General features: G+C 43.4%; 1 protein-coding gene and 1 long non-coding RNA gene across 3 annotated transcripts; one reads left to right on the forward strand and one right to left on the reverse strand.

Annotated features, from left to right (window-relative positions):
- Window positions 7,681-14,936, forward strand: LOC110394900. The gene is made up of 3 exons (XR_002436012.1): window positions 7,681-8,214; window positions 13,598-13,659; window positions 14,146-14,936. It is a non-coding gene; the product is annotated as an uncharacterized LOC110394900 (long non-coding RNA).
- MSC (musculin) lies at window positions 15,113-17,229 on the reverse strand. 2 transcript variants are annotated; one of them, XM_021388963.1, is made up of 3 exons: window positions 16,668-17,229; window positions 16,024-16,115; window positions 15,113-15,895 (listed from the first exon to the last, which is right to left on the reverse strand). In XM_021388963.1, the coding sequence occupies exons 1-2, from the start codon at window positions 17,184-17,186 to the stop codon at window positions 16,029-16,031; spliced, it is 606 nt and encodes a 201-aa protein (XP_021244638.1). In that variant the 5' UTR covers window positions 17,187-17,229; the 3' UTR covers window positions 15,113-15,895; window positions 16,024-16,028. The 2 variants fall into 2 exon arrangements, with proteins under 2 accessions (XP_021244638.1, XP_021244637.1); XM_021388962.1 differs by having other exon boundaries at window positions 15,114-16,115; window positions 16,668-17,228.

Genomic DNA, 17,991 nt, shown 5'->3' on the forward strand with positions numbered 1-17,991 from the left:
AGGAAGGAAGGAAGGAAGGAAGGAAGGAAGGAAGGAAGGAAGGAAGGAAGGAAGGGAAAAATTTGCTCAACACTGCCAAAAAAGAAGGTTTCAGATATCACAACCTATTGATGCAAATTCATATTTTATGCTCACCATTTACAAGAGAAAATGAATCTTATTTTTCTTTTTCTCTGCCATCAGAAATTGTGCAAAACACCTCTTTTTCCTACTAAAAAATAACATTAGTGTCATGTGAGGGCATTTTCTAGATGGCTGTCTAGGAAGAAATTACTGAGGCACAGATTACTTACATTCATTTGTAGCTTAGAAGTGGTCTCCTATATAGATGTTTTCTTCGTTGCTCAAACATGCAAAAATTATCTACCCAGTGACTGATGAAATCAAAGATTTAATGGCTACAAGGCCAGCTGGTCACTGGTGCAGCTTCTCACACACCATATGAGAAAGACTGGATCTGTTTCAACAAGGAGAGAAGGAGAAAGAATTGCAAGATGCATTAGCATAAAACGTGTGTGTCACTCCTAGTAGATCTCAGGGGACTCTTGGGATCAGTACCTGAGAGGATTAGTTGGGAAAGGGCTAGTAGAAGACTGACTTTTTCTGTACAGTCTAGGAGCAGTAAAAAATCTAAACATACTTTCAACCTGTGTTTCCCACCTATGAAGCTTCTGGAAAGAATATAGAATCATAGAATCATCAAGGTTGGAAAAGACCTACAAGATCATCCAGTCCAACCGTGATATAGTGATAGGTGAAGGAAAAGCCTTGGTAGTAAGAAAAAATTCAAGGTCTCTTGAAGCTAAAATAAAAAGTTGTGACTGGATGACTTGGAATAATGCACATATTTTCAACAGCTGCTACAACTACAAAAGAAAGTGGTAGATTTGTCATCCCTTGCTGAAGTCAGATGAGAACCAATTCTTTTCTGTAAGATGGGCCTCAGTCAGACTAACCTTTGTGGAAATGAAAGCAAACAAGTACCTATAATTTATGCAAAGATACTAATATGTCCTTTTAATGTAAACAGTATAAAGGTGGAAGAAGTGGCAACAAATGCAAGACCCAGACTTGTCTGTTACCACAGACTACAGACAGATGATATTTACCCATGAGTGTATACTGAAAACAAAGATTTAAGGGTAGAATCAATTAAAACTGAAACAACAGCGCAGGTAGCTGTTGAACAGCTTTTCTCTCCAGCTATGGCATCAAACCATTTCCATCTTGCCTCCTCTATGGTCTATACAGGCACATCCAACCCATGGCTCAAAGGCTGCATGCAGCCTGGCCCAGCTGGCAATGCGGCCCAGCTCCTGCCCCACACCATCTGCCCCCTGCTGCTGCTGTGTCTCTGCCCCACTGAGTGGCCCAGCCCAGCCCCAGGAGCGCACTAATTCTGTGTTCTGCTGGTGCAGATTTTTATTAGTGAGGCATGCAGGTTCTTGTTCATTGCTGGTGAAAATGCGTAGCTAATGGTGGTGACTATGTTAAAAAATAGTGTTTCGTAGCTGAGATTTTGCTCTATCCAATAGTTATTGTGCTCTTTGTATGAGTTGTAGTTTCCATGGAGATAAGTAGGAGGTATTACTTCCAGAGCGACCTTTGTGTATGCAGCCCAAGACAATTCCTTTTCACTCAGTGCAGCCTAGGCAAGCCATAAGGTTGGGCACCCATGGCCTACAGGAACTTTTTGCTTCTAAAACCATTTTTACAACTGAAAGTCATGAAAATTTCTAGCAAAGACAATACAGATAAAATGGTATAACCCTCTCTAAAGGTGGATTTTGGATCTTTGATAAGTAGGTGTTCCAAGAATCCTAGATTGTCATAGCTGGAATTCATCAAACGAGGAGAAGGTTCAGGTATCAGAACAGTACTACAAACAAACAAAAAAATCACTTAAGATTCTAAATTTTTGTAAATCCTAAAGTCTTTTTTTTTAATAAAGTTTCTTCATACAGGTAAGGAAACTCTGTCTGGATATTCAATTGCCTGACGATGTGCAAAGGATTTTTTTATACATTTGACCACTTGAAAAGCTAAATTCTCCCACATGCCATCTACCTGGGTCCTGAATGCTTACATACCTTTATCTCTTTAGACTTGTGTAATATGTTTCTAAAATGTTCTTTCATATATGCCATGCAGAGGAGTTTATACTTAAGCATTATATGAAAAAAATAGAAGATATGTGTTATTATATTTAATATTTTACTATATAACATACAACATAATTACAAACACAACATTGTGTGACTTTAGAGAATAATTTTGAGAAGAATTTCACTTAGACAAGTGATTGAGATATCAGAAAAGTTTCATTACTTGCACCTATTTTTAAGTATTGTAATTTGGATTCTGAAACATTGGCAGACTATTTTAAAAAAAAAATTTTTTTTCTTCCACTCCAAAATGAAATAAAATGTTTTCTCACTACTTTGCCTCCCTTCCAAAATACATAGGTAGAGTAAAAAGGAAGGATGAAAACTGTGCATGTTCAGACTGACAATTCAGTGTAGTGTATTAAAACAGGACACTGTACAGTCGATTCAGAATGTCTGGGTGAGATACACACTGTTCACTTATTGTCCGAGCACTTTAAAGAAAATGCATTGCTTTGATTAGGGAAAAGCTGAAAATTAGTTCAGAGGGTTTTAACATACATACTCTTTTTCATTTTTTCACTCTCCTGAATGGTAGGGTAATGAAATTTAGTATCAGCCAGTACATTAAAACTCTAAAACTGTTATCATTATTTAGGTCAAATACAGCAAATAGTAGTGTGCTGTGGTGTGAGTCTGTTACTAACATGAATTCAGGTAGAACAACATTATGTCAAGCAGTGAAGTGTCTAACTGAGTAAAAACCATAGCTTTTTATACCTAAATTTTTATAAAATGAGAGAATATGAGCCAGTGTTCAGAAACAGTCCCTTACAAAGATTACATTCTACTCTATTTCTTTGCTTGAGTTCTTCCAGACTTCATGAAATAGAAACCAAATGATTGTTTAGGCGTATTACTTCAACGTCCATTTAAATTTCACATGCTCACATGCTGGTGGTACCATTTTCGCCACACAGCCTAAAAGCATCCCCTTGAAATATATTTATCATCATAACAAGTTCAGTCTCATTGTAAAAATGCTTTTCACAGAAAGTGCCCACTGACATAAATAATGAAGTGCTGGACATAAAGGATTCCTCTAGGTACAAATGAGTCTTAAAAACATTACTGTTAAGCTTTAAAAGGTCATGCAAGTACTTAGGCTCTAGTATGGTTTGATCTGAAAACATTTGTCCACACGTGCTAATGCAGGTTCATATACATGGCTCATCAGCAGCTTGTAGATGCAGATAGGTACTTTCACTATATGTCCCCCTTTGATTCTAAGGACATTGCATCCCTTCTTCCCATTGCCCCAGCAGGCCTGATGGAAGCTGGAGTTCTCACCTTCTCACCTCCTTTACAGTGCTGTGACATCCACCTCTCAGACAGCAGGTGTATGATCTCCTTCACCATCACAGTGAAATCCTTTCATGCCACCATGTTACAGCTTGGCAACACCACCACTTCCAGCCTGCGAGGCATAAATAGGTGTACACGTTACGCTTGCAGGGCATAAATACAAAAGATGCAGTGTAACTTTATTCAAATTGCACAGCCATGGTGTCTCAGCAAAATAATTTACTTTTGTGTCAATGGTTTAGGCTGCCTTATTAAATCCAAGGATATGAAGTGGTTATTGTTTGTTACTTTTATCCAAGTACACCCCTCTTTGTGTATATCTGGTCAATTCTGCTGTTTTTTTAAGGCCATTCTTGAGGGCAGCAGCACTGTTGAGTAAAATATGACAAATGCCCAAGGAGCAAAGGGAACAGGACTTTTCTATCTTGAAGAATGAGATACCAAGAGAGAAATAAAGCCACACTACTTAACGAAGGGCATCCAAATTATAAGCTTAAACTAGGAAGATAACTAGGCTCCTCCTGTCAAGTGAGTCATGAAAAGCTGGCCCGTCTGGAGGACAAAGCAGGGGGCTTTGCTGTCTCTGCAGATGATCTTAGCTCCTGTCTGAATAATTTGCCTAGAATTAGAAAGTGTGCATACTGCTTGAAGTTGCAAAAGTGAATATATTGCTTGGTCTTACCATACTGAAAACTGGCAAACTACATTGTAAATTTAAAATTTGCTGTTTAAAAAGACAAATTTCTCATAGATGCATAAGTTTTCAGTGATTTAATGTTAGTTCTCACTGATTAAAATGGGAAATATGTGAATTGAAGAACAAAGAGCTTAAGAAATATTCTGTATTCACATTATTCTTTCCTCACTTTGACTATACACAAGAACAGGTTTATATTCTGAGAATCTACTGGATCCAGGACATTTTAGGCAGCTACAGTTTTAGGTGGTTCTACTCTTAAAGAAATCAGCTGAGACTTCACAGTTAATACCTTGAGTATCATACTGTACACCTTCTCACATTTTCTTTTTTTTTTCTTGGATTAAAACTGCAAATAATAAACATTCAAATGAGCATTTAATCCCACAACAAGGTTTATTAGAGTGACAGAACTGCTTCAGGCAAACTGCAAATACCAACAAATGTAAATGGTGGCTGCTGTGTTTAACAGATTTGTAGCTGTGAATTATAATAATTTATTCTGGGATAAAATACACTTTTACCTGGAGTCCATTGTAAAGAGTAACACAGAACAGCAATGGAGAGACTGAAACTGGGAGGAGCTGTGTGTCTGAGACATGAGACTCTACAGTGGGACGTTGACTTGGAAGTCACACATTCTGCCCCTCGCCAGGATGAAGACTGTTCTCCAACATGGGGGAGGGATAGTGATGAACTATCAGGGCAAGATGACTGATGAAGCTGGCCCTTCTTAGGGATGCTTTGTTGCTTAAATAATGAAGAAATAAAGGCTAAGAAGGTAGAAGTTACTTTCTCAGGAGCTGAACAAATTCATTTCTGATGCATTAATTTTTTTTTAAACTAGTAGAAGTTTTTATTATTCCTAACACAAACTAGAAAAGCTGAAAGAGATAAAAGCTGAATGTACTAAATTATTAGAATAAATCCTAACCCACTGATGTCAGAAGGAATTTTGACAGAAAGTTTTCATCTAAGTCAGTATTTCATTACTGCCTTTTCCAGACAATGTAGATTTTAGCTTATCAGCACAGAGCTAAACTGAAAAGGTGAAGGTACCAGGAGACATCTCCAATTTCTGGAATGGTTGCGTAGCAAGCAAAAACACAGAGACACAGTAATTCTAGGTATCTTCACAATGCCATTTCCACTCGTCTTATGGGATGATACTGATCTGATACCGGCAGATTTTACTAGCTGCAGTCAATATATGTCTGTTGAATCAGTCTTGGGATGCAACAAGAAGAAAACGCATCCATAATTTTTCTTGATCTGACACAGACCTTCAGGCTTAAACAATGATATGTCCTCTCCTCTGTTTGGACTGTGTCCTGTATACAGTATTTGGAGAGAGAAGATGGAAAACACTCCTAGGATGAGCTGATGTAAAACAGGATAAATTGCAATGTGAAAAAAAAAAATGTATTTTGTGCAAGGACGAGCAGCTCCAAGACAGGAGTAGTAGCAATGGGACAAGTTTTATTTCTTTCATCCCTATGTTCAAAGAAATAACGGGAAGAAAAATGATGTTTCTTGTGCATCTGCTATGCTGCCCACTGCTGGAAGATTGCCAGCCTCAAGACTGCAGGAACTGAATACATGAGGCTTCACTCGTGTTACCAGGCATGCAGCTGAAAGATGCCACGCTGTATCATGCAAGACTCTGTTTGACTCCTCACTCTCCTGCCCCATGCACATTCCCTTGAGTTACTATTGTGGCAGAACTACAGCTGTGATGGCCCTGACATTTGTCAAAATTGATTTTGATACACTGCTGGATTTTGTGATCATCTGAAATTGTCAGCTTCCCTTTTCCCCCCTCAATACTTTGTGTATAAAACTAGCATTTAACAATAAATAAATAAGGAACACTGTGCTTATCCCATTAAAAAGCTGAGAAAATTATGCAAATGAATTTGTTCAGGCAAGCCTCCTGTTATACTGGAGCCACAGAATCATAGAATCACAGAATCACAGAATCATAGAATCACAGAATCATGGAATCGCAGAATGACCTGGGTTGAAAAGGACCTCAAAGATCATCGAGTTTCAACCCCCCTGCTGTGTGCAGGGTTGCCAACCACTAGACCAGGCTGCCCAGAGCCACGTCCAGCCGGGCTTTGAATGCCCCCAGGGATGGGGCATCCACAACCTCCTTGGGCAACTTGTTCCAGTGCGTCACCACCCTTGGAGTGAAAAACTTCCTCCTAATATCTAACCTAAATCTCCCATTTTAGAATCATAGAATCATAGAATTAGCTAGGTTGGGAAAGACCTCCAAGATCATCCAGTCCAACCATCCACCTACCACCAATAACCCCACTAGACCATGTCTCTCAACGCTATATCTAAATGTTTCTTGAACACCTCCAGGGACGGTGGCTCACCCACCTCCCTGGGCAGCCTATTCCAGCGCCTGACCACTCTTTCAGAAAAGCGGTATTTCCTAATGTCCAGCCTAAATCTCCCCTGGCACAACTTGAGGCCATTCCCCCTTGTCCTGTCACTAGTTAGAAGAGAGAAGAGGGTGACCCCCAGCTCACTACAACCATTAGCTTAAAATCATTCCCCCTTGTCCTATCACTATCCACCCTCGTGAACAATCATTCCCCCTCCTGTTTATACGCTCCCTTCGAGTATTGGAAGGCCACAATGAGGTCTGCCCGGAGCCTTCTCTTCTCCAAACTAAACAAGCCCAGTTCCCTCAACCTTTCTTCATAGGAGAGGTGCTCCAGCCCTCTGATCATCTTGGTGGCCCTCCTCTGCACTCGTTCCAAGAGCTCCACGTCTTTCCTGTGCTGGGGACCCCAGGCCTGGACGCAGTACTCCAGATGGGGCCTCACAAGAGCTGAGTAGATGGGGACAATCACCTCCCTCTCCCTGCTGGCCACTCCTCTTTTAATGCAGCCCAGAACATAGTTGGCCTTCCGGGCTGCCAGTACACACTGCTGGCTCATGTCCAGCTTCTCGTCCACCAGGACCCCCAAGTCCTTCTCCGCAGAGCTGCTCTCAAGGAGTTCTTCCCCCAGTTTGTATAAATAGCTGGGATTGCCCTGGCCCAAGTGAAGCACCTTGCATTTGGCCTTGTTGAACCTCATTAGGTTCACATGGGCCCACTTCTCCAGCCTGTCCAGATCCCTCTGGATGGCTTCCCTTCCCTCCAGTGTAGTGGCTGCATAGAAAAATCTTCCTCTTTTATTTAAGCACAAAAAAAGAGAAAGAGAATTTAAAGAGCCATTTAGTCCATGAAAATGGCAGCACAGATACAAAGGCACATCAATTATTAGAAGATAGTTATGGTAAAAAAAAAATGTTGCCATTGTTTCTAAGGTGTTTTGATTTCTACTAGATGGTATGAATGGTATCCAGCTGCCATCTGTCCCCTTCTTTCTTACAGCCTCCCTTTAGATATTGAAAGGCCGCTATCAGGTCTCCAGAGCCTTCTCTTCTCCAGGCTGAAGAGCCCCAGCGCTCCCAGCCTGTCCTCGTAGGGCAGGTGTTCCATCCCTTGGATCATTCTTGTGGCCCTCCTGTGGACGCGCTCCAGCCTGTCCGTGTCTCAGCTGCCCTGAGGACTCCGCATCCGGACGCAGTGCCTCAGCGGGCAGTCGCTCAAGGCGCACCACAGCGCGGCGGCCACCTGGTGGCACCCGTGCTGCGCCCTCGGCGGCCGCGGGCGGAGTGAGGCGGGGCTGCCCCGGCGGCCATGGCACAGCCGTCGCACCGTCGCAGCTGCTGGGGGCTGCTTGTCGGCGCTTGCTGTGTCGAGAGGGGCCTTGCCTCTCCCAGAACGGCCCGGAGGAGAGCGCAGTTCGCGCAAGAGGCGAAAGGGGGCAGTAAGGCCCCGTGGAGATTCTGTGAACAGGAGATTCCAGCTGGAGCGCTGAGCTTGGGTCTGAACTAGTAGAGACAGAAAGTGCTATCCCTTGGAACCCAGAATGCCTTCTGGCTTTGAAGCCCAGTGTCCCTGGGGTGGCTTCTGTCCATACTGTTCAAACCTATGCGTGAGTCTAGCTAGGAGTCCAGCTGCGGTCCCTAGGCACAGAGGTGAGTGTCAAGAGAACATAGGGATGAAGGCACTCAGCTGTCGGTTGAGACTTCGGCCTCTCTTCCAAAATGTGAAGGGTTCTAGAGATGATAACTAGCAGTTCCAGGGGTGGTAATCTATGACAGCTGCTGCTCTTACAAACTCGGGATGTCCTCAGATTATACTAGCAATGCGTGTGTGCAGTTTACAGAGGAAAATTGTGTGCTTTTACCCACGGTGAGGCAGGGCAAAAAACAGATCTGCACAGCTGTTCCACCCACATCAGGGCTATACTCAGGATGGAAGGGGGAGATGTGTCTTCTTATCTTTGAAGCATGATGAACAAGGTGTTTGTGACATAATTTGCATCACAGATTCAGGCAGAATACATAAAGTGGAAAAGAAATGTGAAATTATAGTCCCCTAAGATAAAGGAACTGTTCTGGTCTATACCATAGGATGAGCAAACACCTCAAACAAGGCTGCTGTAAGAAACAGATTGGCAGCAAGTCCTGTGGTTACAAGTGTTTTGTTATGATTAATGGCTGGATAAGTAATCTTCAAAGCATATTGATGACATGTTGGTATGTCTTAGCCAAAAAGAGGCACCTCAGGCCCTTCTTTTAAGAGAATTTTCAGATCTCTTGTGACTCTCCTATATCCTTTTAGCTTTGTTTGTTAATGCTTCATGAACATCATTGTCATGCCTTACACTATTAGACTTGCAATCTGAATATTTTTACCAAGGTTGAGACAGCTTGATTGTACATATATCTCTCTGTGTATCAGCTGACTGTCATTTCTGATGAGGTCAGATTTATTCCTGAGCTGTTATTCCTTATGATGGTCTACCTGTACCTTTTGGTTTCTTAGTCTCTCCAGTTTTTGTGATGCACAGAACTCCACCAATATGGCAGCTTAGCTTTAACCCAATAGCCCTACAGAAAATTGTTCTGTTTTCTGTTTGCCTTCTTTTCTTGTTTTCAGCATGTCAAAATGTCATCCAGCCAAACAGTTCTCCCCAAATATTGCAAATTTTGCTGTGTATCCTATAAAACACTGCAAGAACTGGGGACAGCACAAACAGATGTGATATGTGTTCCTCCTATGATGAAATCTGTCTATGATTCTCAAGTTGGACAGCCCAACATAATCTTGTATTACTTTGCCCCTTTCCAGTTAAAAAAAAAAAAAAAAAGTTATTGATGTCCCACTGGGATACAGAGGAGGGTAATGTAAGTGGTTTCCAAGATGGACACAACCCATTTATATGATCTGAATGAAATCAGAACGAAACGATGCACCACATTCTCTGCTACTTGGGATGGGAATCACAGTTTGCTGCCTGGAGCAGATGTCATTAATGTGTACATTCACTGTCTCCCCAAAAGGGATACAGACATGTCCAGCCTACGTGGATGCCAGAATAACAATGAGATATTCAGCAAGTAAAATGATTAGGTGTTAACCATCTTTCCAAGGTCTCTTTTTTGTGTAGAGGAAAACATTTAATGTACACGATTATTTTGCAGGGAAGATGACTTGCCTGTTCCGGAGAAAAGAGTGACACTGGTTTTGTTTTCCCCATGATGACCACAGACTGTATGTCTTCTAACAGTTATGTGTTCTTGAGGCTTCCCAGGACACTGAACTACTCCACTCCTCTTCAGCCTTCTTCACGGTGCAGAAGGGACTTCCCTGAAAAATGAATCACAGGGCAGTCGGGATCTTTCAGTTCCTTATTGCAAAAGACTTCTGATTCACTTTGGTCCCCCTTTCCACTAAACAATTTGCCCTCTGAATAATACTCAGGACATGAACTGCTTTGAACTCCTTGCTGCTTATGTTTAAGGAATACAGTAGTTCCTTGTGCTATTACAAACAACCTAGATTTTCTGTGAACATTTATACTTTATTTACTTTTATCTTCACTGCAAGCATAGAATGGCTTGGGTTGGAGGCGACCTTAAAGATCATCTAGTTCCATTCCCCTGCCATGGTTGCCACCCACTGAATCAAGCTGCCCTGGTCTCCATCTAACCTGGTCTTGAATGCCTTCAGGGATGCGGCATCCACAGGTCCAACCCCCCCGCTAAAGCAGGTACCCTACAATAGGTCACACAGGTAGGTATCCAGCCGGGTCTTGAATATCTCCGTAGAAGGAGACTCCACAACCTCTCTGGGCAACCTGTTCCAGTGCTCCGTCACCCTTATTGTAAAGAAGTCCTTCTGCATATTCGTACGGAACTTCCTATGTTCAAGTTTTAGGCCATGTTCCCTTGTCCTATCACTACACACCACTGAGAAGAGCCTGGCCTCATCCATTTGCCTCCCACCTCCCTTTAGATATTTATAAACATTGATCAGATCCCCTCTCAGTCTTCTTTTCCCCAGGCTGAACAGACCCAGGTTACTCAGCCTTTCCTCATATGGGTGATGCTCCAGATCCTTTATCATCTTTGTGGCCCTCTGCTGGCCTGAATTTTGCCCTTTACTGACTAGGATTTACGGTGTTAATGTTGTTCCTTCTTCCATCAGAACAAATTGGAATAAATATTAAAAAATAATCAATTTGTTTTCAGAAATCCTGTCCATGTAGCTCATTCTTCTCGTCCCTATGAAACTTTCTATAAGCTAATGCTGCTGTTTTCCATCCTCTGTATATGCTGTTTGTGTTCACGGCACTGAACTTTGTAAACTCCTACGAAGTGATGCAATCCTTTGCTGTTCTTGCAACTTTTTGCTCCAGATGCTGAGCAATTAGTTTCCTTGGGTTGGGTTTGTGCCTGTTCATATCTTCAAATTTTCAGCTCCGCCTGTTTTGTTGTCTTGGAACACTTGCAACATTACAAGTTCTTTTCAACACTGGAAATTTTAATCCTTTTTAACAATTCCACAAGCGTGAGAGGATTGAGTGGTTTCCTCTGCTTGCTAAATTCCAATCACATCATCAAGGTTAATTATAGTTCTTCAAACAGTATGACAGCATGTTTCTTGTTCCAGACCCTCTCAGACCACCAGTACCAGCATTAAAGGAGTGATTCATCAGCCAGTAGGTTTTCTCAGTTTTGCTTGTCTTGTTGGATAGATTCTATATGAATCACACAGAATCACACAGGATCACAGAATGTCAGGGATTGGAAGGGACCTCAAAAGATCATCTAGTCCAATCCCCCTGCTGGAGCAGGAACACCTAGATTAGCTGTCTTAACTTTACTAGGAATTTAAACTCTGGCAGGATTCTCATGTGCTGCATTCCAAATAAGGCATTTAATTTATTTTTTTTTTTAAATTATTTTGCAAGCTGTTCAGAACCAGCAAAGAAACTGAGACCTATTTCTTCTCAGTACCTGAATCCTAATTGGCCTGTGCTGTGGGAAGACAAGACTCTGCATAATGTAGGAGCTGATCCTAAATCAATTTCTATAACAGGCATGTACTTAAATGGATATATTTCTCAGAAAAGACACAAATCATTTTTAACCATACCCATGTTTTCAAAGTCCTTGTTTGAAAGCATTTTTGCTCAGTTCATTAAAAATCTTCTTTAAACTTAGAGAAGAAAATGATTTTTTCCTCAAATGGGGAAAGGCTAAAGTAGTTAGAAAGTTTGGGAGTCAGCTCAGCATTGATCTTGTGTGCACTGGTCTGTGTATAAAACTCTCAGTTCTTAGAATGGAGAGAAGTAAAGACTGCTCAGAGATGGAACGTAATTCGTAGATGTAATTACCATAGCCTTGGTGAGAATCTGTGCTGCCACACCAATTCCATATGTGCTATTATGGAGAACTAGCTACTTGTGGAAGAAGTGACTGTTCTTCAGTAGAATGGATAGCTTTCCATGTAGTTTCATTCAAATAATGTAGCTTTTATTTGGTTATAATGTCATATAATAATATGTGGATATCTCCACAACCCAGTTCTTCCTTCTTTTTGTCTTGCTTGGCTCATATGAAGTTCAGTCATTTAAACCTGGATTTATCCTACCCAATTTTGATGGTTAACTAAAACATTAGATAGTTGGCTGAATAATCCAACAGGTCACATTAGAGTCCTTCCACAGCCAGTGAAGAGAGACAGAGGAACTTCTAGAGAGTTAATGAGATCTTAAAATGAATTTGTCCCTCATTCACCTGGGAGATCTCTATTGCGACTGTACTTCTAACATAGTCATCTTTACTGAACTGGGAAAACTGAGTCTGTTCAGAATCCATAGCACGTCTGGGAGATCTTAAAATAGTCTGTGTATAAAGCTGTTAAATGGGAAAGGTATGGGTTAGGTATTTCTTAAATGCAAACTATGTTTATTTTACTCAGAATTGTTAACATTTCCAGTATGGGAGGTGCATTTTCCTTATGTAAGCAAACACATGTATTGGAAAGGAATGGATTCACATTGGAGACACAAGTTTTCTGTCTGATGATCTGCTCTGTCAGAGTCTCACGTAAAGTAGACACAAAACAAAATTTCACACAACATTTATACAGATTTAAAGTTGTAAAAATACTTTTGGGAGACACACGTTCCTCCTGATTGTCTGCCAGGAAAGTCAGTGCAGGTACTCTGCATTTAAGATTGCACACGAAGCAGGTCTCAGCTGAATATGAATTGCAGGTAACTTGGCATTTTATTTGTAAAACAATGCTAGCCAAATTAGTATACCATTATGGAAACAAGGTGGGTTTACCTTGTACCTTCTGCCAAGGAACAAAGATGTCATTAATGTAACAAAATAATCATCAAACACATACTTGCCAAATACAATAGAAATGTATGTGGACTGCTCGCTTCCATGTTTGTGAGCTGCAGAAATACAAGATAGTTTTCCATTTTAAGTTTCCCCTTCATCCAGCTACATAGCTCACATCCAATTGAAGCACTTGAACTTTGAAAATGGAATGAATTTACTCAATCAGGTAGGAAAGAGTATCTTGATCGTATAAAGCACAGATTTAAATTTCATCTGTTTGTGAGTTCAAAAAATGTGTGTGTGCATTTGTGTATAATTTTGAAAGTGAGGCATGCCAGAACACATGGCTTGCCTGGCATTTCCCTGAACCCTCATCTCAGGACAAATCCACAAGGAGCATGTCCACTTCTTTTCTTCCTAATCAAATAATGCCTCACACTGAGAGACAAGGAGAAATGTTGTTTTACTTTTTACAAGAAATATTTATGAACCCAAGGATTAAAATGAATGATTTGAAATACCAGAATCCATCCTCGTTAGAGCAGTGCAAACATGCTTAACTGCCATATCAAGATAAGTAATTACACCCTGACATGTATCTCTATACAGAGGCATTTGAAACAAAGAAATGAGGCTTATAAAAGCTGCATTTTTCTCTTCTGATTTTGACCTTAAGTCTCAGCTGTGACCATTGTGTGTTTCTATTCTAAAGCTGGTGATAGTCCACTGGGGCACCACCATCATACGGATGCATCAGTTACAGCAACAAAGACAGTAAGCGCATTCCTTATTTTGCAAAGAAAGTATTTTTTTATATACTATGTAGCCAAAAACCCACACAAGAATTACGAGAGCATGTAGTATGGTGCATGGATGGAAACAACAATATGTTTTCCTTCATGTCACACTCCTCACCCATAATTTTGACCTACTCTATTTACTTAATGTTACTACTTCATATTTGGGAATTTACCCTGAACATTTTTTTCCATCATTTCACACGGACCTCTCTATACTGTTCTCCACGCTTTCCTTGTTTTTCCGATCTCCTGGAGTCGTTAACCAATTACAGCTGGGATCAAGGCCAAAAACAGCTCGGTATCACAACTCAGATGATCTCAAGTGGCACCTCAGTTAAATTGCTGAATAATCTTTTCTCTGGGGTTCAGATAAACATTAGTTGAGTTTTCTTATACCTTATGCCTTCCTATAGGTCCTTCCTTTTTGACTTACTGTTCGTATTGTTTTCTTTTTATATAGCTTTATAGATACGGTCAGCTGGAGTCCTGCCTCAGTGCCACAACTACCAGTTAGAATACCCCTTTCTTCACAGCCTCTCTCTGGGTATAACTGGAAGATAAATCAGACTGCAGTCTCAGTACATCTTGCCCCTGAATCACAGAAAATAATTTCAGCAGACCCTGGATTATGCCCTCATTTTGCTGTTCAGTGGCTATGGACTATTTTATGTCTTTCAGGGAAAAGAACACTCTTCTGCATTTCATGTATATAAAAGGTATTACTGAAAGCCAGTCCTGGCCTTCTAGGCAGTATTTGAAAACAGAAATCTGCAGCATGACCTGAGACCAGGCTAAACTCATACTTATTAAGCAAATGCTTCTCCTTCTTGGCTGCTTTAATGAAGGGGAGGAGGCCTTTTCTTCTCCAGAGCAATTCAGCTTCTCCCTTACTGTGAATTAACCTCTGAGAAAATGTTTGGAGCAGAGGAAAACCTTATCTCAGGTGTTCTGCTCTTAAAACAGGAAAAGTCTACTTCCAACTAGAAAAACTCAGCTGCTTATCCCACTGCACAAACACAAATAAAAGCAAAACTGCAGATGGAAACTTAAGAACTGCAAAAGGAGCTATTTACACTATCTTTCACGCTGTGAGGTAGAGCAAATGACTGAAATGATTTTCTTATGTACATTTATTTAATTTCCTGATTCAAAGAAAAGATTATGACAATAAATTCCAGGAGGTGTTAAATTGTGTTTTTCCCTGCTGATTGTCATAGTACTGCACCTTATGTGAATAGGTTGGGGTACAAGTGTCCTTGCCTGTTGCTGGAGATGCATCTGCTCTCAGGAGATAAGGAAGAGAAGGGTGTGTCTACAGAAGCAGGTTTCAAGGATCTGTGCTGCAAAGGTGGTCCTACATTAAAGCAGCCACACACTGTCACAATACCAGAAGTAGTTGTAACGAAGCTTTTAATGTCATTTATAAAAAAATAAAGTTATTTACATTTGCAACTTATTTGATGGCATCCTCCTTTTATTACAGCATTTGGACTAGTGAAGAAACATCACTAGAACTCATTCGAGGGTAAAGTTTTCAAAGAGAAGCGTAGCAGTACAGAAGAAATGCTTAACACATTGTGAACCCTTGCTGTTTTGCAGCATCACACCATTCATTCTTTACAGCACATGCACCCTGGCCTTTCAGTAAGCAGAATTTCTCTTCCATATTAAGACGCAGAAACTCTGCCACATCTTGGGGACAGACCCACATTCTTACATGTGGCACTTCAAGGCATAACCAAAGGAATTAGTTTCATTCCATTGGATGGTATCCTACATGCAGAATTTAGCTGCTTACATATTTTCAAGAAAACTCCGGTTAAAAGGACAAAGTATGGTTACACTTATTGCATAGTTGCAGTAAACCTGACCCATGAATACAAAAGCCATCAAAATATATTATAAATCTGAGTTTCAAAGCTACTCTAAAATACTGCTTTGCTTTAGAATACAAATAACACTGGGGTTAGTTTGTAGAGTTGCATTTTGGTCCATGCTGTTAATTCTATATCATTCTGTTCCTCTTCCATTAGTTTAAGAGCCTCAGAACAACAGGTCCTCAGGCAGCGGCACGAATGGCGAAGCCCAAGAAGGGCTCTTCCAAATCTCAGACTTCAGCAGCTGCAGCCAGTTCATTACAGCTCTCAGTTCCAGCGTCTCTTTTCGTTACTGCTTTAAATATACTTCCCTCAGAGCTCTAAGGGAAAGAACTGAGGGGAAACACAGATTTAACACTTAGAGATGGGGTTTGGTCCCCATCTTCTGGTCTTGAGCCGATAAATCATAGCTCTTAAAAACATCCAGCCCATAAAAAAAGATCAACAAGGAAAAAAATTACTTTGGCTAAGCGGTAGTTCCACATAATCTGCTGGTGGCAGAGACTTCTTTGGTGTCAGCGTCGGGTCGTCCTGAGACCACAAATGGCCAAGTCTGCAAGGAAAAAGAGGGATTTGGCGTTAGAAAGTTTATCCTAGTGTGAAACCAGAGCTTTATTACTGATAGATGTCTAATACAGCTTCACTTGAAAACACATCATCGTGTTTTACTCCCTGCGGGAAGCACCGAGAAAGCTGACTTCCTCAAACAAATATTTTCATTACGTTATTTTCATTACAATGAAATGCTCCGCGTAATGCTGCGACGGTCAGCAACAAATTGTTCTCATCAGACATGCAACACTCATCTTGCTTTGTGACTGTTTGCATCGTTCTATAAATACAAGGCTTAGAAACTATTCGGAAACACTACGTGAGCCAACTTTATACCCTCGTGGGCTCTTGGTTTTGAACTGCGAATTGCTCCTTCCTCGGACATGACGCTTGCTTCATACCCGAGGAACGGGTTCTTTGGGGCTCCCCCCATTGCCCGCACCGCCAGCACCCGCCCGGACCCGGCTCCCGGGGCAGCACCGCCAGGGATGCCCGGACGGCGGCGCGACCCGAGGGCTGCGGGCTCCCGGGTCCCCCCGCCGGATTCCCGTACCAGGTTGACGGGGTGCACGTAGCCATTCTCGTAGCGGTCCTCCTGCAGCAGCTGCCGGAGGTGCGCGATGTAGCTGGAGGCCAGGCGGAGCGTGTCCAGCTTGGAGAGCTTGGTGTCGGGCGGCACCCAGGGCAGGCTGGTCTTCAGCCGGGAGAACGCTTTGCTCAACACCCGCATCCGCGCCCGCTCCCGCGCGTTGGCCGCGTTGCGCTGCGACTGCTTCCCCTCGGCCACCGGTCCCCGCGGCCCCGACGGCGCTTTCTTGCCCCCGGGGCCGCTGCCCCGCGCCCTCTTCCTCTTGCAGCCCGCCGGCCCCGCCGCGCAGCTGCCCTCGCCGTCCTCCTCTTCCTCCTCCTCTTCCTCCTCCTCCTCCTCCTCCTCCGCCGCCGAGGAGTTGTCCCCCGAAGGGTAGAGCTCGCCACGGGGCTGCCGCTTGCCCGCCGCCGGGTAGTCCAGCTGCAGCGCCCGCAGGTCCATCTCGGGCAACTCCTCCGCCTCGCTCCCGGAGCCCGCGGACATGGCCCCGGGGGGAGGCGGGGGAGGCGGCGGCGACGGCGACGGCGGTGGCGGCGGGGCGGGCGGCCGAGGCGGCTCCGGGCAGCGCGGGGCGGCCCCGCCGCGGAGAGTCCGTGCGGGGGCGCGGGGGGCGCGGCGGGGGGATGCGCCCCCGCACAGCGCTATATAGCGGCGGCCGCGGGGCCGAGAGGCGGCCGGGCCGGGGGGAGGAGGAGGGGGCAGCCCCCGGCCGAGCCCCGCGGTGGGGCGGTGCCTCCCGCAACGCCCGGCGCGGAGCCGCGCGGAGGGGCGCGGGGCCGCCCCGTGGGCTGCGGGGTGTCAGGCTGCGTGGGAGCTCCCCACGAGGGAAAGGACGGGTGAACGCTCGGCTAAACGTTCAACAGGGGGATACAAGAAGAACCCCCGAGGTGCGTCCCTCCCGCAGCCCAGACACCGCCTCTTCCCTGGATGAATAAGCGACACAGTGCTTCCCCGCTGCCCTCCCGGGCCCTGTCTGCACACAGTTAAGCAGAATAACAGTTCCACTTCGCAGAATAGAAAAGAACCTAATGACTACAACAGGTGGAAAGATCTTGTCCCGAAATTTCGCTCCCGTTTTTTTTTTTTTTTTTTTTTTCCCTTACATTTCCCTCCCGAGTTAAGTGGAACCTTCCCGCTGCCGCAGCGCGACTTTCCTGGCACCCGCGGCCGTGCTTTCGCCCAACGCTCCGCGGCACCGCGGCCACTTAACGCTGTGTAAACCTCGGCTTCGCCCGCTGGGGCCAGAACCACATCAGAGCCGGGTTTGGGAGCAGCCCTTCCAAGGGAA

This window comes from Numida meleagris, chromosome 2 (genome assembly GCF_002078875.1).
Source record: "Numida meleagris isolate 19003 breed g44 Domestic line chromosome 2, NumMel1.0, whole genome shotgun sequence".
Lineage (NCBI taxonomy): Eukaryota > Metazoa > Chordata > Aves > Galliformes > Numididae > Numida > Numida meleagris.